This window comes from Blennius ocellaris (assembly GCF_963422515.1).
Source record: "Blennius ocellaris genome assembly, chromosome: 15".
In the NCBI taxonomy this organism is placed as follows: Eukaryota; Metazoa; Chordata; class Actinopteri; order Blenniiformes; family Blenniidae; genus Blennius; species Blennius ocellaris.
In genome coordinates this window covers 23094735-23118738 of record NC_137664.1, presented here as the reverse complement: position 1 = coordinate 23118738, position 24004 = coordinate 23094735, and the positions used below count along the sequence as shown (strand labels likewise).

The window sequence follows — 24004 nt, the reverse complement described above, 5'->3', positions numbered from 1 at the left end:
TTTCACTGACGAAGACAAAACTTTGATCATTATTAATCATAATCAGTAGCCAAACTACCAAAACTCAACATAATTGATGGCCCTTCTGAGGTAAGGAATCCCTACAATGGTCTGTCTAAATGGACAGAATATTTGATTCTTGTCTGATTTACTGAAAATGGAAGCTGAGCTACAAACTGGACAAACTGATATTATTGTCTTACAGATCAGCAAAACAAATCACACCTGTAAAATGGGACTTTTCCTGAAAGGTGAACTATGGCAAGACGTTTATACAAAGTGGCTTATAAACCAGGTGCATTATGAAGCCTAAACACTGAAATCTTGTTTCTGATTGTGTATTTAAAATGTCTGCAAAGAAAGAAAGAAAGAAAGCACATTTGGCCTGAGTAGAGACACTGGCTTTGGTTTTGACTTCTGAGGGAATTGTATTTCCTCACACAGGTCATTGGCAAGATGTCATCAGAACTGCTTCTCCTTTGCTTTTCTTCTGTCTCTTCATAATTTGTTCTGTTGTACTTGTTGTTTTCCACAATATTGTGTAAATCATGTCTCCACTATGTTTCTGCCACATTGCAACTTCTCACTTGTGGGACTAATAAAGATGTTTTTTTTATGTTGAAATATAGTAATATTTGATCTGTTATCAACACAATGTAGTGCAACAGGACTGACATGTAGCGCTTATAATCTAGAGAAACATAACTTATTGAAGTTCAGTCCATGATCAGCAATATTTATATTGTTGTTATGATGAATATATAATAGTGCACAACCCTCGCACGCTTTTCATTCAGTACCTTAAGAAATCAGGCTTTTAGTTGACTTTTATACAAAGTAACAGACCAACTGATTTGGGTTTAAAAAGATAATAACGCTTACAATGACAGTGAACTTTTGGTGTTAAACCTATTTCCACAGCAGTTAATCTCTGTTCTACACTATCAAGCATCGTTTAAGTCTCAAAGGGGATTTAAACAAAAAAGATAAACTCATGATGGTGTTTTACAGGAAGCAAACAAATATCAAGTCGAGTGAAGGACTGGGCCAGAAAGAAGGCAAAACTGGGAGAAGACAGAAAAGTCAAGAAGGCTTTGAATGGTTTATTCCACAGAGAACAGAGAAGGACGGAGGAACAGGTTTACGTGACAAAGGAAACCAGCAGAGACTGGATGACTGTACGAGCAGCCAGTCTTGTAACACACAGGAGAGCGTTCTTCCAGCCCAGGAGACTGCTGTGGAATGGTGGAGGACAGCAGACGGGCAGAGAAGAAGAAGAAGAAGAAGGGAAGGGAAGAGTTCAGACAGCGAGGCGGCCAGGAGGGCCAGAGCTGCAGTGACACAGACAGCGTCTACAGGGTCGTCATGTCGTTCAGGGCCAGATCCAGCTCCTCGCTCAGGGCTTTGCCCTTTAGCTTCTGAGCATAGACTTCGTCTGGAGGAGGACACACACACACACACACACACACACGCACACAGACGCACACACACACACACATTGGCACAGAGAGGGAAAAAGATTGAGATGGAAAGCCAACAGAAAATGAAGTACAGAGCAGAAAAAGGAATTGTGATTAAATCCACAGTGAGAAGCGACACGTCAGTCCTATCATTACATCACATCCAGTGGCGACACCAGGAGGTTTTGTGTGGCACCATTTCTTCCCGTTAGTTTGTAATGTAGGAACAATTGAACTGCTGTATAATTAACAGTTACACATTATAAATGAAGACTCTTATGCTGGAATAAAAATGAAATTAAATGCCTCTGACAAGCGTGGGTATATTTAAATCACTCTCTCTCTCTCTCTCTCTCTCTCTCTCTCTCGCTCTCTGTCTCTCTCTCTCTCTCACACACACTCACACACACACACACCTTCAAAATCTCTTGGTTACTATATCTCACCAAACATGAGTCACAGCTGAAGCATGCACACATGAGCTGGAAGCTCCATCAGCTGGATGGTTTAATCCCGGTGGTCTATCGATACATGCAGAGTTAATCCCATGTAGTGAAGGAGAGCAACACTCAGCACCCGTGTTTACAAAACATGTCAGATACCACAGGATGGGTTTCAGGAAAGACTTGTCTATCTGTGGGTGTGAGCCGTTGTGGTCAGCCACAAGATGTTCTAAAGACTGATTGCAGACCGTGCAGTAGAAAAACAGGTACGGTTGAGAGTTCAGAGGGTCCTGAGATAATCACAGCTTCTCTCTGCCACGTGTAGGGTTACACAAAATGCAAACTATATACCGCAAGTCTACACTTCTTTTATATACATCTACAAATATGACAACATCAACTTCAAATAACAAGGTGCAGGTAATCAGTACAGTACTCATCACTTAGTGTTGAATAGAATAGAATAGAATAGAATAGAATAGAATAGAATAGAATAGAATAGAATAGAATAGAGTAGAATATAATAGAAATACTTTATTGAGTCTCCAGAGGCTGTGTTTTTGTTTTCTGCAGTGCATTTGATCATTTTTACTTTAAATACTGCTGTGTAGCTTTTTCTTGCTTCGTCAATCAAATAATGTCAACATGGAGATTTTTCTGCAGTACTGTAGCAGTTTTCTGCTGTCATACAGTGACATCTCATGGTCACAGGTGGAATGTCCTGTATTTGTTGCTATATGTGCTTCTTAACAAGCCACATGATCAGCGAAACAACAAAAAAGTGAAACTTACAGTGTGGAAATGACAGTACATAAACACTTATTAGCAACTACAAGTTTAATGCAACAAAACCTGCTGTTCCACTAATGCCTTTAATCATAACGTGTAATGCTCAAAACAATATCTTCACCAATAACTATTGAACACCGTTCAGGGGGGATTCAAATGTGTTTCACTCTTCAAGTTGATTTGTACTGCATAATTCTTCTGGTTTGCACAAGTCTGGGCAAGATGATATTAAAACTCACACATGCTGTGAGGTTAATAAGAAACACATCAAAGCAACAGCGAAGAGGGACATTTTCAGGAAAATACTCATTCCAAGCAAGACGGTTTTTTTTACTTTGTTAATTGTTGAGATGGAATCATTGGAGAAAGTCTAAAGCAATTAACATTGAACTAAAACACTTACTGTAGGTCTGGATATTGCTCGATATTTTGTAAATATTATAAATTAGTCAATCTAATCTGCAGCTGTTGTTACATGAATTAATTAATTCGTGTAACAACGGCTGCAGATTAGATTTAAAGGCCGAATTTCAGAGAGAAGAATGTAACAAGCACGAGAAGAGTTTGTTCCAGCTGTTTGGAGTCGAATGAATGAACGCGACAGTACAACGGTACAAATGAGAACAAAGACGACAGGCGATTGTTGAATACCTTCCAAGTCGTCAATGGTCTTCTCCAGCTTGGCCACAGACCTCTCAGCAAACTCTGCACGGGTCTCCGCCTGGAAAAAACACAGTGTGTGTGTGTGTGTGTGTGTGTGTGTGTGTGTGTGTGTGTGTGTGTGTGTGTGTGTGTGTGTGTGTGTGTCAGCATTACGAGGTATGCGACAGAAATGGCAGTGCTCTGGCGGTTTGGTCGAGAGAAAAGAAACACTGACCTCCTTCAGTTTGTCGGTCAGAACTCTGATCTCTTCTTCATATTTGTCCTCTTTTTGTGAGTACTGGAATCCAAACATACAAAACGTTAACATTACAATTAAAAGACACACACAAGCTTGTTTTATCCTTTTATCCTATCTTTATCTGATTTGATCAGCGACAGTGTCTTATTCCTCGAAGTGACTTTAATCAATTTGAAAGGAATTATTCTACATTGATTCAGTTTAATTTAGTGTTAATTGCCATTGTGATTGTCAACATTTCATTAATGACCTTCTATCAATGATATTGTTTCATTTTGCTTTGTTTGAACAATCGTTCTTAAAATACCGCTTTGAAAAAGTTAACGTTTTTGATTTTTGTTTTTTAAATCTACAAACTTTGACGGTTTTAGATTGTATTTTCAGATGTCAGATGGACGGGATGCTGTGCGCACCATGTCACCCAGCTCTGCTCCACAGCTTTAGAAAATCTTACAAATCAGACGGGAGCTAATCTAATCTCCACAGAGGTGTCTTAGTCAAAACCTGTACATTTAAAAATCTACACATGAATCACTATGGGATCAACATGAATGATCTGTATTTCCAAAACTATGAGTCAGACCCAAAATGGGTCTCAGGCCTGTTTTCCTGTGGCGGTCAGATGAGAGGATGAAATTCCTCGTACCTTTTTGGCTTCGCCTTTCCCAATTGAAACACAATCAAAGAGCCTATTCTTCCACGATTATTTGTTTCAGATGCAGCTGATCATCTCCAGATGTCATTCAAATGTTCAAACGTCTTAAAGTCTGAAGTGCTGAAGGGACAGCACTACTGTACCTTCTCAGCCTGGGCTTCCAGGGACTTCAAGTTGTTGGTGACATTTTTCAACTCTTCCTCAAGGTCACCTGATTTACTGAGCAATTCAGAGAGGAGAAGCAGAAGAAGAAGAAGAAGAAGAAGAAAAAGGCAGTGATTTGAAAGGCAGGGCAGCAGAAGAGCTCAAACCTCCGACATGGACGTGTTTGTGTCGGACAGAGTCCAGGGACCTCATGTATCGTCAGGAGCGACACACAGATGTGTGCACAGTGAGAGCCCACGGACATTCCCATGCAAGGTAGAGAATTTATCAACGTGTACCTTATATTTAGGAACATGCCTAAATGCAAGCACAACGCTGACCATGCTTAACATAATCTCGTGGTAGAATTCCATGAGAACTAAACCTAGAAAGCATTAAGAGTGTCACAGAAGATGCTCAACAATCTCAAACGTCACATATGTCGCCTGTTTCCTGAGTTTCAAAATGCTCAATTAGTAATGATCTACTTAGAAATAGACATTTTGTATGTGGTGTGAAAGGAAATGAATGATGTGACGGGCATTGCAAATGTACGTACGTTTTAAGCTTGTTTTGTGCTGTTGGAAGATTTGGCAAAGCAGGCGCTCCGCAGGACATTTTAATAGTCTAAGCTGAGCCTGCTGCAAAGTACATCTTGTTCACGTTTGCCCCAATAGTATCTATACATCTATGGATCGACCCATCTAGCGATGAAACGTGTTTTCAAAGTGTGCTGTGACTTCTCAGTAGGCAGAGGTGCCGTTATTTGACTTTAACCGTGCATTCTGCCAGGTCTGGTGGGTTTTACCGTGTCACAAAAACCCTGGTAAGAATTCATGTCACGTTAAGGAGTTGCTGGTAGTCCAATGGTCAACATCTCACCTGTCATGTGGGACAGCTGAGATCAACTCAATGTCATTTTTCTCTCCTCTAATCCTGCATAATTAACTGTGGTTACCACATCCCATGCAGCAGTTTACCTTTTGTTGGTTCTCTCAACATTCAAAGTACCAAACAATATTTCCTGGTTTGCTTCAACCTCCCTGACAAGTACCTCCATTTCAGTTTCACAATACTTGTTTTTTTTTGCCGTCTTTGCCTTGATGATGAAAAGTGAGTTAAAAATATTCCCAAAGAGGTGTGTTGCTAGCCTATATGGTTAATTGGAGGCATTTCTGGTGGGTAAATTGGAAGTGCACAAGCTGGGTGACTAAGAACAAGTGGGATTTATCAACGCCGAGGACTTATTGACGTGCACATGACCCAAATACGCATGTTTGATAAATACTGAATGTTTTTGTACCTAAACACATTCTAACTTTCATTCATAAGAAAGAATTTAGAACCTTTTCTATGCAATGATGGTGCATGAGGCCCCTGGTCTCACTTGCATCTGACTCCAAGGAGGACAGTGAACTGAGCAAAAGGTCAGAGAGGGTTTCAAAGGGAGGCTCGAGTGAGAAGACGGGTTCTAATCAGGAAGGAATCAATGAAACGGATTTGTTGCAAAACATGTTGTTTTGCATTGCAGTGGCTCCTAATGTGAGGTCTGCTGCAACAATAGGGAGCTGAGAACTATAAGGTTGTGGATTACATATCAAAAATGTACTTTCTTGAGGAGCTCCAGAATAAAAGATTAGAGAACAACTGGTGGTCTTTTTGTGTTGTCCACAACTCTCATTTAAAATCTTAGAGGCTCATCAGTAAACATAGACTCAACCTCAATAGGCGTAACCTTGTTTCATTAGGTTAGGCTTGGAAAAACATGCAGAATGAAATTTATTGCTGGAAACAACCCTTTCTCCTGGAAAAACTGCACCAAGTGGGAGTTTTAATGTTAAACGTCTGTTCCTGTTACTGAATCGCATCTCGATGATAACTACACTGCTGTTTAACATGTAATTGTCGTAGAAATGCTGATGCTGAGGGACACTGTATCCAGTGACTTGTACACTCAGAACGTTAGAAACATTAAAGGTGCAGTATGTGACATTTAAGTAGTGCCAATGTTGTGCATTAGATGGCAGTAGTGAGTCCAGTGAAAAGGTCTTCTGTGTATGTGTCAGAGTTTGGTTTGGTTTTTTTAATTAGCAGTTAGCAGTTCTCTTACACTGGAGCTCGCTGGATAACTTTGTAACTTCAGTATCCAGTACAACATATAGACGTCAATGGAACTACATGCTGACGAACGCCTCTCCTTTATTGACTAATTATTAAAAATATATATATATATATATATACTAAAGTTCATAATCAAAACGGTGACAGTGCAATACTGGTCAAAGCGAAAAATGGCTAACCTCTCTTTTTCAAGCTATTGCAAAGAGTCACTTTTGTTTTGTTTGTTTGAATGAAGAGAGAAGAAGCAGAGAAAGCGTCTGGTGCAGGTGAGACAGCGAGCAGACGGCGGAGGAGCAGGGCAGCAGGTCACAGGTCAGACCTTGCTGAGTCAGTACCTCTTCCTCGCCGCACATCATGGACTTCAAATTCTGGTCCATCAGTTTGAGCTCCTCCTCCAGCTCCCGCACCCGCCTGGCGGGGGTTAGTTCGGGAGGGGGGGCAGCCAAACAACGACACAAGCCCCACATAGGCGGTGGTGATGCATTCATGCATTCAGGACACATTCAATACACACACACACACACACACATATATATATATATATATATATATATATATATATATATATATATACACACACACACACAAAAACAGAAAACACAAGTCCAGGTGTCTGTGTGATTAGTGACATCTGGCAGGTTGTGACTCTCACATGACACTGTTGACAGCAACAATTTGAACTGACATTACTCAACAACATATCAATTATTCTAATAAGTACAAATAAACCTGTGTCACTTTCAGCATGTAAAACACATTAAGCACATCATACACACAATGAAGCAGATTTTTATGCGTGTTTTGTGTATTTTTTTTGTCACAGATAAACCAAACCAGTACATTAAACAGCAATCATTAGTTGTTAAGAGAATCATTCTGACATCATGTCCATGCATCACATACGGCTCATATTATTGCATAAACACATGGGAAGTACTAGTGCAGCTTCTTCACAACCTTCCAGCTTGGGCCCCCTATGAACCCCTGAGAGACAATCATCCCTCTTCCCATTAAAGGAGGAGCTGCCCAGATACCGGGTGTGTGTGTGTGTGTGTGTGTGTGTGTGTGTGTGTGTGTGTGTGTGTGTGTGTGTGTGTGTGTGTGTGTGTGTGTGTGTGTGTGTGTGTGTGTGTGTGTGTGTGTGTGTGTGAGAGAGAGAGAGAGACAGGGCACTGGCCGATCAGGTGGTGGTGGCGGCTTATCGGCTGGAAGAGTAGAAGGTGAGAGCAGGGCTGCAACTAACGATTATTTAAATAATCGATTAATCGCTCAATTGTTTTTTGATTAATCGACGAATTGGTTGAAAGAAAAAAAAGGTTTCAAATTGTAGGACAAGTTGATATTGAACGAACCCAACACCAAATATGTTATAGTTATTTAAAAGAACATAACTGAACCAATACAAAGATCTGTACAATATAAATACATATATACACATGTATATAAGATGTATACAATATAAATACATATATACACAGGTATATAAGATGTGTACAATATAAATACATATATACACAGGTATATAAGATGTATACAATATAAACACATATATACACATGTATATAAGATGTATACAAGATAATGATTTAATCAGATTTAATGTACTTCAGGGACCACAAACAGTCCAGTTTCATCCTGAGTGACCAGACTGGTACAATATTGTTATAATAACCTTTAAATTTACACTTCAAAGTGTTTCTTTGTTGTGTCACAGTGTGTGGAATGAAATTGTCTATATTCTTACAAGATCAAACACTTAGTACTGAAAATGATTACAATTTCAACATAAAGTCAATTTTAATGAACCATTCTGGTCAAAATACAATGAAATGTCAAAATAAAGCTAGTGTAAATCCTCTATAAGCTCCTTGCTTGGTGGGACCAGGCTGGAGCCTCTTGGTGGGTTTTGGTCCACAGCTCTTATGTTGAAAGTCAAACTGACAGAGAGGAGCTTCACAGAGCAGCACTGCACTGCAGAGGAGTAATAATTCACGTGTCGTCCAGTACAGGGTGTTGCTCTTACCGGGTCCCTCCTCACAGGTTCTACTGTACCGCCTCCACTCTGCCTCCACTCTGTTCAACTCGCTCTGCAGGTTGACGCTTTTTGTTTTTTTTTAAACTTCATTTCAGTCAGCCAGCATAACAAAAGCTCTGAAGGCAAAGTAAACGGCTCCCCAACATGGCGACTGGCACATAAATCGTGCGACACAACAAATCGATAATGAAATTCGTTGCCAACACTTTTGATAATCGAATTTAATCAATTTTATCAATTCATTGTTGCAGCCCTAGATGAGAGTACCACCGATACCGATACCCGGCTCCCCTGGGAAAGGCGGGGCCTTGGTAGGATGGAGCTGAGGCGCCCCCCCCCCCCCACACACACACACCATCAACAGCCGCAGCAACCAGCCCAGGGACGTTGAGGTGCCAGAGAGCGGCTGAGTGGTGTTGGCGACCGCCCGCCGGGGAGCAGTGTCAGCCGAGGCCAAGGCAGAGCCCGGCCTGTGAGCGGAGGCGGGGCCTGAGAAGGCGTGGACCAGCCAGAGGCCGAGGCCAAGTCCAAGAGGGTGGAGACGGCCCGGAGGGTGGAGACGGCCATTTGTGTGAACCTGCAGGTGGGAGGCATGCGTGCCATACACTAGCGGCCCCCAACCTTCGTTGCTTCACAGACCGGTTTAATGTCGTGACACGGACCGGCCCTAAGGTGTGGATAAATACTACAAAATAAAATGATACGACCAACACACAAACTGTGGTAATATAATAACAAAGGTAAATCCACTGTGTACTTGTATGTCTTTCTACTTTTATGTTATTCTTCCGTCTCCTCACTGGACCTTTTCCTCTTTGTAAAGAAACTTTACAAACACGACTGTTTTCTACTCATTTTGCTGCTTGTAGGTTTAATATCAGCGCTAATGTGTCATGTGACCGACGCAAGCGTGAGTCATAGACGGATGTAAGGGAGAGAAGTTGGTCATTTTTCAAAATGAAAGATTGCCCAGACTCGGATAATAAATAAAACGGAAATAATGTAAGTTATTAATTCTCTCTGTGCGGCCCGGGGGTTGGGGGCCGCTGCCATACACCAGACCCTTCTGGGGGGAACCTGGTTGGGTACCTCAAGTGTCGGAACCTCAAAAACAGGCCAATGTGCCGGATCCCAAGCTCACATAGCAGCGATGGACACAACCACTCCCTGAACAATGTACTGTGTGTAATGTGCTTCATGTCGGCGTGAATCTTTGTGGTGCAGATATTGACTTACGCCTCAGCCACCTCAGCACGCTCCTCTGAGCGCTCCAGATCGCCCTCCAGGATTACCAGTTTACGTGCTACCTGAACACACACACACACACACACAGAGAGAGAGAGAGAGAGAGAGAGAGACTGCTTAAACGAAGGTCCAGTGTCAGTTTTTAAAATGCGGTGACGATGAAACGTGCAGTGATTCCCACACCTCTTCATATTTGCGGTCAGAATCCTCAGCAATGTGCTTGGCCTCTTTCAGCTGCATCTCCTGGATCTCCATTTTCTCTTCATCTTTTGTTGCTCTGTTTTCTATGACTTTCATTCCTCTGATTGACAGGACAACAGAAAACACAACTTATAAATAGTAAATCGTCTCTTTTTATCGCCTCCTTATCCAAAGAAGGGTCACAAAAGCAGCCTAATACAACTCCAGCCAGTTTCATCAGTTCAATATCATCACAATAACAATATTATAACATAATCACAATAAGTGGCTTATATACAATATATACTAGGCTATGATCTAAATGTTTGAATGACTCACATCAAACTAGATCAAACTCATTTAATATCTTTAAAAAAAAATACCTCTCCTTAATGTCAGGATGAAGGTGAAATCTATAAATCTGATTAAATCAAATCTGAACTTACTGGCTGGAAGTTTGAAATGTAAACACAAATATTATTTTCCAGAAAGGGGGATAATTAAAGAAGAGACACACATGTCCTACAACTTGAGTCATAAAACAGAATATAAAAGTAGCAGAAAAACATTTGAAACAATTGTAGTTTCAGTGGAAAATACATATGGATGACATTTTGGACAAAACAGCTTTTAAATACTTAATTCAGGTGTCAGGCTCCTCGCCACATGCATATACAATCAAGCACAAACATTTTGTACTCTGCTACGCTTTGACTCTGTGGCAGCAGTTTGAGAAAGTGCAAACGAGGGCTTGTAATTTCATATTCAAGAGGCTTTATTTGAATACAAACATCCCTGATGGTGAAATGGTCAGGATGGATATTTTTGTCCATGTCAGGGCTGGTCGGCCTGGTTAGCATTAAAACTAGAAGCAGCGCTGAACTGGTCCCGGCATCCCTGCTGGAAGCATGTCCCCCAGGTGGCGCTGTGACTGACAGTGTATTTTGGCCTATGGATGTGACGAGGGCCGACCGTGGTCATACGTGTAAAGCTTCAGGCTGAGTGGAGCATGTACAGGCCGGTCATGCAGCACTTCCTGTCCGTCCACCAGGTGGCGACGTTACTGTGAGGGTACATTGGTCTATGGAATTCATCAGGGAAGGACTCTGCTCACACGTGTAACGTTTGAGGCAGATTAAAACATGGATAGGCGACAGGGGGTTTAGCTCTCCTGAACAGGAAACTGAAATCACGAAGGAGAAAATAATGCCAAAACAAGTGCAAAGACAACTAGAAGATAATGAGATATGTCAGAGTATAGATTGGGTGGGATTATCAACACTGGACTGTGTCTTGCATAGAAATAATCTGAGGATGAAGCAGGTGACATGGTGACATTTGAACACAATTCAGAAAGAATTGCAATAAAACTATATAGAAGAAAGCCTTATTGAGAACTTTTGTTCTGCCTGGAGATGGAAGGTGTATGAATGACATCCTCAAACGCATATGACCTTCTCCGAGCTCTGGAGGGCACGTGGAGATATGGTAGCTGAGGCTTTTTATGGCTGGATTGCCCCCCCCCCCCCCATGCTGGCTAAATAAAATAATAATAATTTCTTCTCTGCTTGGCCAGGGGGAAACATTGTGCGTGATGTGAGTTAGGTGCTGTAGACAAGAAGCACAACAGTTTTTTTTACTGAAACTTTTTACAGTAAATGCTTCTGTTGTTTTGTACACAGACCACTGGAAGTGCAACTTTGTGTTGGGAGGTCGACACTGGACATTGTTTTTGTTGGAAAACGTAGATGTATGATATAATTGTGTGCGCTATAATAATGATATTGTAAAGTATTTCACAACACACTTTTATGAAAGTACTCTCTGTAGAAAGTGTAACATGGAACAAATAAAAGCCTAAGTCATTATGACAAATGGAGAAGAAGAAGAAGTGTTTTCCATTGATCAAAGTGTTTTACATTGAGCACATCAGTGTTTCTTATAAATAGAATAGAATAGAATAGAATAGAATGTCTTTATTGTCATTGAAACACCGTAAAACGAAATTGTAAGGTGCAGTCCTCTTTAAAGTGCCATTTAATAAGGAAATATCAAATCTAAAAGAATGTGCTGATAACAGTAAAACAACAATATAAATAAATAAATAGATTAAAAAAGTTCATAAAATGGGAAAAAAACACACCAGTCTACTCACATGACGGTTTGTGTGTCACTTGAAAACAAAATATCATTTTGAGAAGAGATAGCATTGTTTTAATTGTAGTGTCATTTTGAAGAGTTGAGCAGATTTGCCCATTGTGTGTGTGTGTGTGTGTGTGTGTGTGTGTGTGTGTGTGTGTGTGTGTGTGTGTGTGTGTGTGTGTGTATGTGTGTGTGTGTGTGTGTGTGTGTGTGTGTGTGTGTGTGTGTGTGTGTGTGTGTGTGTGTGTGTGTGTGTGTGTGTGTGTGTGTGTGTAGAGTTATGTGACTATAAAGCATGCTATCAGGAAATGTGTGTAGAAAAACTGTCAATTCTATGATGTTGATTGTTGTATTTATAATTCATCACTTGTTGTTCTGAATTTTTAATTTGTGGTCAGGGTATTCATGTTGCATTTCAGAGTTTGAGGGATTTATTTGCAATTTGTTAAGTCAATTTACTTGTACGTTTCTTTTGTAAGCGTACGTCAACCGCCGATAGATATAACATTTCACCGAGGGCGCCACCCCGGCTCTGGTGATAAGTTAAAGGAGACGCTGCCTCGTCTTGGCAGGTCAGGGTTTAGAGGGTGTGTTGAGGTGTGTTGAGGTGTGTTGAGGCCTGAGGGCCCTCACCTCTCGCTCTCGTCTGCAGCTTTCTCGGCCTCCTCCAGCTTCTGGAGGGCAGTGGCCAGCCTCTCCTGAGCTCTGTCCAACTCCTCTTCCACCAGCTGGATGCGCCTGTTTAGAGAAGCAACTTCGGCCTCAGCCTGTAGGCACACACACACACACACACACACACACACACACACACACACACACACACACACACACACGGAAATTCTCATTTAAAACGACTCAAAATACACATTACTTAAAACACAAGTAATACACAATAAATAATCTAGTCAAAATCAAATGTACTACCTCAGCAATTTATACTGTGTATATTTTGTGTTATAGTGTTTTTACAAGTTCCACAATCCATCAGTGCCTCCAGCAGGAAATGCGAGACATCGGGCTGGAGAACCTCTCTCTGGAGCGCCGGGATCCATTCTCCCCTTTATTAACAGGCCTCACTGATAGGAGGCTGCACACACAGTGTCACAGCCGACATTAAGCCTTCATAAGTGCAACCAGACTGCAGGTACACCATATCAGCATGTGTAGATTTGCACTGATCATCATGTCCTCACATACTCCGACACCAACATGTAATAATTACATGAATTATTCGTGGAGGAGTATTTTATTCCTCAATGATTTTGTCCCTGATATGGTAACTCACGGTGATGTCTAACACTTTATTTTGAAATCACCCAAATTGACCAGAAAACCTGGGTTTTTACTAGTTTTCTGTTAATATCTCCTGAGGAGCCTGGCACCTACTTTTGGTGAAACGAGCAAAGTTTGACACGACAGCAAACAGTTTATTTTTGATATTTGTCTCTGTTAAATTAAACTACAGAACCAGAGTTCGTCTCATATTTGCTTGCGTTGTTGAGCCCCCACGACATTGTGGCTGCAGGAAGCCGCTGGTCCAGAGGTGTCGGACGGTTACCCTGTCCCGGGCCTGCCTCTCCATGTCGGCCTCCCCCTGCAGCAGCTCGGCCCGGTCCTCCGCTTCGTCCGCCAGCTGTTGCAGGCCGTGGATTTTCCTCCTCACCGCGTCCACCGAGGTAAAAGTGGCCATGCTATGGAGCGCTGGGCCCTGGCCACTGAGAGTCACTACGTTTTCATGGCAACCGCGGAAGACCGGACGCTGTTAACAGCCTTTTCCTGTTGAGGGTTTTCAAAATACAAACTCAAATTGACGATTGGACGGCAATCATTGGCTTTTTTTTAATGGAGCACTGAAGAATATCTGTTCTCTAATTTAATACCACGAATAATTCCTAGATGTCAATCAATAATTGCTGTATGAAAATGGGCTTTGGCAGGACGTGACAGCATGAAATACTCCCAGAGTCTCCACGATGGAACATCAGCACGTCAGAAATGAATAGAAAAATCTTGCATTCTTAGAAAGAAAATTAATATTCCAACACAAAACAAAGTCACACAAAGAGAAAGTCAGCCTCGAAACAACTGGAAGTTCCCGACACCTTTCTGCTGGAATAAAGTGAAACTGAGTGATCACAGTGTTGTCCTTTTATATCGCTGATTAATTAATATAGCATAATAATAATAATAACAATAACAAGAAGAAGAAGAAGAAGAAGAAGAAGAAGAAGAAGAAGAAGAAGAAGAAGAAGAATCATCTCATGCATTAACAAGTCAGGAATGTTCAGGCTTTGGATGAGGCAGCAGTGCTACTTTTGGGTGGATGTGTTTTAATTGTTCATCATTTCTTAGAATAACTGTTCCTTCAGTAATCCTTCACAGATTTCTCCGTGTGTGTGATTGGTCAGACGCTGCATACACATGTAACACCTGTCATGTAAACACACGTAGGTCTGGGTTGAACTAGAGAGTTGATAACCTGCTTGGTAGTAATGGTTATCATGATCAAGCGTGTCTGGATAAGTTAACCCAGGAAACACAGATCCTGGATATGTTAATCACAGTTCAGGCCTCTGCTGGAATCCCTGAGGCAGATATAATTCACGTTGGAGTGAAGCAAGCAGTGGGAGCATAAACTGATTGATGCACAGTTCCCATTCTTTTCTATCTTTGTTAACATTGCAGCAGCACTGACCGAGGAGGTCCGGCTGTGTTCAGGACAAATCCAAGAAGCTTGCGTCACACACACATTTTCTACTATAATTGGTCATAAATGCTGTGACTCATAGCTCCAGAAGCCTCCAAAGCATAAATATTGACTTTGGTCTTCACTGCAAATTCTGTCCCTCTTAAGAATTCTATAAAGAGTTTTGTAGATTTAAGAGAAAGTTAGAATAGGAAGAATTCTGATTGTCCACAGTGCTTTTCCTTTAAGATTGCACAGAGTGAGGAGGTCCGTGTGGGAGTTGTTACAATATCTGTGGTACATCTACTGTAGGAGCGGCAGCATCTGTATATCAGAGTGCAACGTGAGCGCTGGAGAAATTAAATCCTCTCCATAAACCTCCTGAGACTGATTGGAATAGTGAGCATGTCTCTCAATGTGCTGACAAGTTTTATGGTTTGTAGGCAGAATCTGATGCTACATGGGACATATTTAATAGCGTCTGTGCTGCTGCTGCTGTCACCAATCAAGTTACTCAACAGCTGAACAGCTCTGCTCATGTTTGTACAAAAAAGGGAATGATTATTGCGTGTGTCCAACCTGAGTTACAAACTGGCCTCCTCCTGTTTCAAACATAGAGAACGCTCACTACTTTGGTTTGTGGCAGTAAGAATGTTTCAGAATGTCTACATTTACAACTCTGGACTCATGGAAGTTTAAAGTCAATAAACAGTTTCAGTACCATGATGGTGTGAAACATCGATTCGGCTTTCATCACTTACGTCTGTGGCCTTTTTCTCGGCCTGCTCCAGCTTCTCCTGGGCATCCTTTAGCGACTCAGAGTATTTGTCCAGCTCATCTTCCACTCCTTTCAGCTTCTTCTGCAGACCCAGCAGCTCCTCTTCCAGCTACACAGCACACAGTCAAGACAAAGTTACAACTTTGGCGAATTAAACAAAAACAAAAAAATCAGTCCTATTTATTGTTCTGAATATTTGTGCCAGTGCCATATCTGCATTCATCCATTCATTACAATCATCAGAATCACCATATTTGTGTATTTGATTGTCAAATATGGGGCAGAGTCAGCTGCAAGCTGAGCCTGTCCTCACACAGCCCCAAATACACTTGGTTTAATCCATCAACTAAACACGTCCACTGTTTGAAGAGTCCTCCTAATGGCCCCTCTAATTTTGGTTGCGTGTACCAGAAAGGGGTTTTCTAGAGGCGGCTGACATTTGGCCCAGATTATTGATATAAGCAGCTTCAAACCCCTTCAGACCGGAAAGACAGAAATCTCTATGTAAATGTGCCTCAAGACAGTGAAGCAGATGATACACATACACACATTTGTTAAGCCTTTCCTTTACATTCTCTCTTCTAACAACCAATAATCAACTATTTAAACATAGTACAGAGTCTTAGGAAAGTCTGAAATTAAATTCAAAACCTTGCAATCAATAGTGTCAAATAAAAAATAATTGAAATGTAACAAATGCCAATAACATAATACATGCCAATAATGTCGTAATTGTGGCTCTTTTGAATGTATTGACACAAATAATGTACCGGTAATAAAAAAGGAAAATGTTTTTTTTAAACAGTTGTTTTTTTTCATAATTGAGGGCATTAGTTTGTTTCCTCAATGAATAGATATGACAGATATACATCCACTGTATCTACTTATGATCATAAAACTGCACAATACTTATCACATTATTGACAACAGTTTATTGCGATAATGGGTCAAATATCTCATTGTATTATGGTATTTATTACATTTGAAAAGGCCATTGGTTGTTACATTTATCACTTGCCACTGAAAACTTTTGACTGGACATTTTAAATTTCATTTCAGTCAATTGTTAAAATATAGATTTTCCTAAGATTCCTTATCATATTTAGATTGATGAGATTATCACATGCTACATATCTGTTCAGTGTGAATCATGAAGAAGAAATATACAGCTCCAACAGTTATTCGTCACATTTAGACGGATTCTTATTCACAGGAAGCTGTGAACAAGAATCTAACCTGCAATAGTCCAACAATCATCTAATCAGACTGAAACTCGCTGAGTGGATTAATGACCTCTTTTAAATTTGATCCCACGGAAAAATATAAATACAACCATCACAGTGTTCCTCTATTCTTGACAAGACAAGACCTTTTAATTTTAGTTTCTGAGTGACTCGTTTCCCAAAATGATTTCAGCAGGTTTCCACATGCAACAACAGGACTATAAAAAGCCGATGGCGAATGACAGTGATGTAGCCTGATGACAGTGTGTGCAGAACAAATGTCCTCCTTCACGGCCATGTAGGGCGTCCCACTCACAAATAGCATTGGGTGGTCTTCATCCTCCAGCTTTCAGACCAGCAGCCTTGACTCCCTCTCACAGCACTGACCGTCGAGAGGAGGCGGTGGGGCACGGAAATAGACATGACAGTATTTGATGCACCAGTGCTGCATTGTGGCGGTGGGGAACACGGCGGACCCCCGGGGAACACATGCTATGCTGCCTGAGGCATAGTGTGATGGTTCCCAGCTATGAATAGATTGGTTCCTGATCCTGTTTAATCCACTATGAAGCGACTGCGTACCCCCCAGCAACAGGTGGAGGGAAGAACTTAGAGCTTCTCTACATTGTCCAGGGAGAGTCCAAACAACAGCTAAACAATTTGTCTCTAACGTTGAGGCCTTGCAATCAGAAAATGTGGCAGCTCATGGGGGGGGGGGGGGGTTTACCAAATCTGCAGATGTCAGTATCCATCAAAGATAGTCCAAGGAAGGAAAAGAGGATCTACCCACATGGGGGACAAGGTTCATGAATGAAGTACCACCTCACAACTTTAAGGGCTTCAAGAAGACATAAAGAAATCTCATCAAGATATTATGAATTAAATGCCTTGCTTGTGTTTCCAGTGTTCATGCTTATGGTGAACATATAGAATTTCACCATCATCAGACAAGAAACCTCCAATTAATAGTCGGCAACAGTAGCTTGTGAAAACCAAAGGATTGTCACACGCTGACTCAGGTCTCTCATGGTGTAGTGCTGGAGGTCGACAGCAAACTGTGCTGATATTCTCTGATTGGCTGGTTGATGGAGTCCAGATCTCCACCCTCTGGATTTACGTCTTAATCCTTCACACATTTTCATCATAGTTTCCACCAGACGTTTGCTTTCAACCCCCCCAGGGCTGTCAAGGTGCAGGGTCGGGTGGGGAGCTCAGCTTAGATGTGCTGAGTTGCAGGACTTGTGGCTCTCCACAGACAGCGTGGCGGGCTGTCCACTCACTGACTCAAACGAGTTCTGTGGCGCCGTGGTTTACGTACGGTTATTGCAAATAAAATGGGACCCCGGGAAACAATCGCGAGCAAAGCTACAAAGGATTATTAAGAATGATCAATTTAGTTTAAAGATTAAAGATAGGGTTAGATAGCCTTCCCAAAGTAAACTCGGAGGAGGTGAAAATGTTTAAGTGTCTTGTTCTTAAATGTTGACATGTTAAATTGTAAACATCTTCAGGGGGGATTGGTCCAGAGGAAACACAGGGATTTACAGAAGTTGCATGTAAAGTCAGTTATTGTTTCAGCATTTTATGTGCCGAGTGGGAAGAAACATTTATCATGTCCTGGTTTTCAACAGCAATCATCATAAATAAAATGTGATCTGGTCTTCATGTAAGTACACCTCTATCTATCTATCTATCTATCTATCTATCTATCTATCTATCTATCTATCTATCTATCTATCTATCTATCTATCTATCTATCTATCTATCTATCATCTATCTATCTATCTATCTATCTATCTATCTATCTATCTATTTATAAGGTACACAAAATTAAATACAATATATGTAATGCCATTTTTATGCATTAGGTGACAGCAGTGAGTCGTTTCAGTTTGTCATCAACTCTTTTGATTCTGATATTTGTACTGAGGCTAGCAACTTAGCGTGCTAACCTCTGTACTCGTCTTTCTTAAGCTGTTATTTTTATTCATATGCTGCTGAGCAGTGATGCCGGTAACGCGTTAATTAGTGACGCGTTACTCTCATATGACCACTTTTTTGAGTAACCAGTAATCTAAAGCGTTACTATTACCAAACCAGTAATCAGATTAAAGTTACTTGTCCAAGTCACTGTGTTACTATTGTAGAGTCCAATAAGACGAGTTTCTTGTCTGTAAAGCCGCTTTATTATTAAACAGAACCAGCCACTCCTCCGTTCTCCTGCAAATGGACACACACACACACACACACACACACACACACACACACACAAACACACACACTCACACACACAGTGCATGCAGTCACCTGACCCTCCCCCTTCTACAATCAAAGTCAATCACAGGCCAACCTGCTCTAATGGTGCGTTCAGAAAACACAAAGGAATTGGAACCAACCATTGTCATCAATGAACTTTAACCTTTTTAAATCAATCAATCAATCAATCAATCAATCAATCAATCAATCAATCAATCAGCCAAAAAAAAGTCTTTCATTCAACCAATCAATGAAAGACTTTTTTGTGCAGGAGGTGGCAAATAAAGTCTCATAGAGCAGGCAGTGCAAATAAAGTGCATTAACAGACTACAACTACATCTCTGGGTAAATAAATACCAGTAACAGTAAAAATGTGATAGTAAAATCATGAGTCAGATATAAATACAACAAATAGTAAAGGTCAAAGGTTAAATATGTATAAACATGGTGCAGGAGGCGGGGATCAGCAAAACCAGTTGTAATTTTTATGTTCAGACAATAGGGTGTTGGTATCTGCAGAAAGTAACTAAAAAAGTCCCCTGTAATCTAACTTGGTTACTTTTAAAAACAAGTAATCTGTGAAGTAACTATGTTCGTTTTTAAAGGAGTAACTAGCAATCAGTAATCAGATTAGTTTTTAAAAGTAACTGTGGCAACACTGCTGCTGAGACAGGGCAAGCCATCAAACAACATTTTAAAATAATGTATCTTATACCTGCAGGAGTCTGGGGAAGCAGAGCCAGTGGTGTGCAGTCGGGGGCAGCAGGGCTCAAAAATTATTCTTTTTTTTTTTAATAATTAAAAAGTGATTCCGAAATCTGTGTCTGGAATCAATTAGTGACTTTAGCAACTTTATCCAGAAGATGACTGGTTCTAGTTTGTGGAGCTCAAATCTCCTATGTCCTCTCAATGCATCACAACTCCTTTCGTCTGCCGTGGCAAGCAGAGGGAGGCATTGCTAACCTCTGATGGAAGCTGGACCTGCTATTGGGTTAAAATGTTGAGTGACAGGATCATCAGCCAATCAGATTTTGATGTGTTATTGACGGACCGCCCCAGGGCCAGCAGAGTTTCTAGTGCTGGTCTTGCTGTCGTCATTGAAATAATCTTGACTGATTGGCTCATGGGCAGGTGGTGATGATACTATATGATACGATAGCAGACCTGCTTCAGGATCTTTTTCAATTGTGAGTAGAGAAAGACCGACAACAGAAATGGATGATCTAACTCAGACCATCAGAGGCTTTGTGCAGCATTTTACAGCAGGGTGGATTTCATCTACAAGTGATGGTGATGCTAGTTTGGTTTATTTACTTTCTCTGGATTAGATTGGTGCTGCTGTTGGCATTTGGTGCAGTTTTTGATTGTAAAGTGGTGTTTCCCATACAATCGTGCACACAGACAATGCGCACATGCATGACAGTAGTGCGCGAGACTCCTCGGATGCTACAACCCCTATTGGTTTCTATTTTAAACCAGCCTGAGCAGCTCTATCTAGACAGTAATATGATATTCTAGATTAAACCAGCCTGAGCAGCTCTATCTAGACAGTAATATGATATTCTAGATTAAACCAGCCTGAGCAGCTCTATCTAGACAGCAACATGATTTTCTAGATTAAGCCAGCCTGAGCAGCTCTATCTAGACAGTAATGTGATATTCTAGATTAAACCAGCCTGAGCAGCTCTATCTAGACAGTAATATGATATTCTAGATTAAACCAGCCCGAGCACCTCTATCTAGACAGTAATATGATATTCTAGATTAAACCAGCCTGAGCAGCTCTATCTAGACAGCAATATGATTTTCTAGACTAAGCCAGCCTGAGTAGCTCTATCTAGACAGTAATATGATATTCTAGATTAAACCAGCCTGAGCAGCTCTATCTAGACAGTAGTATGATATTCTAGATTAAACCAGCCTGAGCACCTCTATCTAGACAGTAATATGATATTCTAGATTAAACCAGCCTGAGCAGCTCTATCTAGACAGCAATATGATTTTCTAGATTAAGCCAGCCTGAGCAGCTCTATCTAGACAGTAATATGATATTCTAGATTAAACCAGCCTGAGCAGCTCTATCTAGACAGCAACATGATTTTCAAGCAGCAACATAAATTAACACATTAGTGTGCGTGTGGTTTGTCCACTAGGTGTGGTTAGAACTGTTACGGGTAGGCCTGTGGTGACACCCTGGGGCCCAGCAGGCCCCCAAACCTGGGGAGGCCCCAGCGAACCCCCCCAGAGAGCTACGCCCAAACCCAGAAGGCACCAGATGGAGAATGCAGAGAAGACCCCCACCCCACCCCCCAGCCAGGAGGAGCCCACAAGATAAGGATAAAGCACACAGGGATGGAGGGCAGCAGGCCCGAACTAAGCCACCAAGCCAAGACCGGGCGGAGCCAAGACCAACTACGGGGAAGAGAGCGTCATGCAGTGGGGAGGCACGCACCGACTCTGCCTCACTTTATTGCTGCACACTCAATGAGAGCGAGATACTAACTCTGTATGTCTTCAGTCCAGTTTCTAAAAAATGTTCATATCCGACACCTGGCTTTCCGGAGTTTAGTTGAGGTGTATGACGTGCTGATTGAAACCTCATCAAGGCAAGAGGCAGTACAGCAGGCAGTTCTTCTGCCTCATGGTAGGGGGCCCTCATGACTATAGAGACTCTTGTGCTACAACTGCAGAGGATGAAACGAGTTAAAATTCAGGTTTCAATCTGTGGTTCCTTTTCTTTTCGCAATGGAAGATTATATCTCCAAGCGCAAACTATTTTCTGAACTTGACTTTGAAGCGCCAAAATTTTTTGTGATCCCACGACACAGGACCATAATAATATTTTTGAATGAAACGTGCATCATATTGTCACGCTCTGTACCGCTGCTGAAACATAGGTTTGCTCCCTTTCCTTGTCCTGGTACCTCCAGGTGGGCGTGTCAAGCTGTGGCTGTGGGAGCAGAGTGCTGCACCTCTGCCTCAGCACATCCTCACAGCCAGCGACTCCGCCAGGAGTTTCCAAGCACAAAGTAACTTCAGGTGGAGGTACCATTCAGCATCTGACTTCTGAGACGTCCATCCGGTGTGAACCAAGCTTCTGGACTCTCCTCTGCCTGCAGCCGGCTCTGAACTCTATTCGCCCTCCTAATAAACCTGTTCGGCTCACTTTTTATTTTCGCCTGCTTTCTGCGTCTGAGCCTGAACCTGACCCGCAACGCCTGTGGTCTACAATGTGGAGACCCTGCCTGTTTTCATGCATTCTTTTTCCAACTTAAAACTATTTTTAATCACTTTTGGTTTCTTTCCTTAAGTGTTACTCCTCTTTATCTATTTATCCATTTATTTTACTGTCTAACCCTTCACTGTATATATTAACCATTTGCCTTGTAAATATTATTTCCTTGTGCCTTTTAGTATTTTCTCATGTTAGATTTCAATATTTTATTCCATTTGTTGTAGAGGAACTGTAATGAGATGTATCACTCCAATTCTGATGGAGTCGGCCCCCCACGTCTCACCACATAGGAACCTCACTGCAGTTCAATATGTTTGATAGTTTTTACAGTTTAAAGGTTTGGACTTTCAAAATTACATCTAGTACATTTACAATAATACCACACAAAGTATTCTGATGTTTCACACCCTTTATCGACCCTAATAGATCTCTAACCCACAGCTCTAGAGCCACTACAGGCTCTTCAGCCCTTCTGTACTGGCGTCCTGAAGCTTTCCCTACATTATGTGTGAAAGCTTTTTTTTTCTTTACTTTGTGCTACAGCAGAAAAATATATCAATAAGGCTCGTGTCTTGCAGCTCCTGGTGACAAATATGACACTGATGATGAAATGTTGACTGTTTTGAACACTTAAATCTGCATTTCCGGTCCCTTGTGCTTCAATGGAGCTAATAAGTGCACGTCTGAGAAAGTTTACCCTCAATGAATTCTATAAAATACAAAAATTCTCAGCCGTTTAAAATGATTTTAATAAGCTTGAACATGGCTCCATATCGTTTGGTGGAAAGTTTAACAAACAAAACAAATGTCATTTTACTTAAAGGTCACAGATCCCTGGTCAGAGAATTCATCCCTACAGACCGTGGGGATGTAACACAGATGCTCTCTTTACACTGACCCCAAGACAGATTCCAGTGAGTGTATCACAATTAATGCCTCTTGCAGTTGGTGTTCAGTATCTATGAAACGTGATGGAGCAGAAGAGCTTTTCAAGCTCAAACTGCTGCAGATTCAAAAGCAGTTGCTGGTAGAGAATGTCAGAATATACATTGCAGGAAAGCTTGTTTATGAAGAGAACAAAGTCGGACCAAGACAGTACTTTGGGAGGTTATAATGAGTGATTTTTATGGTTTTTAAGAACAATCTGTTTCAACTCTGTTTAAAATTCCAAAATGCTATTCAGAAACAAACTCTGAGGAAATATGTTCAACTCTGTCACGATTCAATTAATTGTGACACAATACAAATGTATTTTTGCACAATTTCTAAGTGAGCCCATAAATCTGCAGCCATAAAGAGAAACTGAAGGTGGAAAGAGTAAAAGTACTGCTCTCTAACTATTGCATCATGGATGGCAGACATTCAATTAAAAACCTTCTACATACTGACATTTACCTCGACAAAACTTCAAATATCGATTCAAGTTGTAGGCATAGCAGAGACGTATGATTTGATGATGTGAATTACCATTCACATCATAAAATCTGTTATATATGAGGACAAACCAAAAATTTTATTTCACAGGTTTTTTTTCTGCAGATGAGTTTGTGGTTAAAGTTTAAAAGGTGGGGTGGATTTCGTGGAAGATGTTTGTGTGGACGGTTTCACTGCTCGTTAATCTGCACTGACCCTGAACCGACAATCTGGGGCCACAGGAATAAATCCTTCATGCAGTCAAACACAACACCTGAGAATTGCAGCTTTTTATTAC

General features: G+C 41.2%; 1 protein-coding gene across 1 annotated transcript in view; it reads right to left on the bottom strand.

The window, feature by feature from the left end:
* Positions 1-1088: 1088 nt before the first annotated feature.
* tpm2 (tropomyosin 2 (beta)) overlaps positions 1089-24004 on the bottom strand; it is a 23597-nt gene continuing 681 nt past the window's right edge. Inside the window, exons 2-9 of the mRNA XM_080510252.1 lie at positions 15563-15688; positions 12749-12882; positions 9977-10094; positions 9785-9855; positions 4392-4467; positions 3570-3632; positions 3344-3413; positions 1089-1435 (exon numbers count right to left, since the gene is read on the bottom strand). Of these exons, the coding sequence (XP_080366378.1) occupies positions 1353-1435; positions 3344-3413; positions 3570-3632; positions 4392-4467; positions 9785-9855; positions 9977-10094; positions 12749-12882; positions 15563-15688 (741 nt within the window). The 3' untranslated portion in view covers positions 1089-1352. The remainder of the gene's footprint in view (positions 1436-3343; positions 3414-3569; positions 3633-4391; positions 4468-9784; positions 9856-9976; positions 10095-12748; positions 12883-15562; positions 15689-24004) is intronic.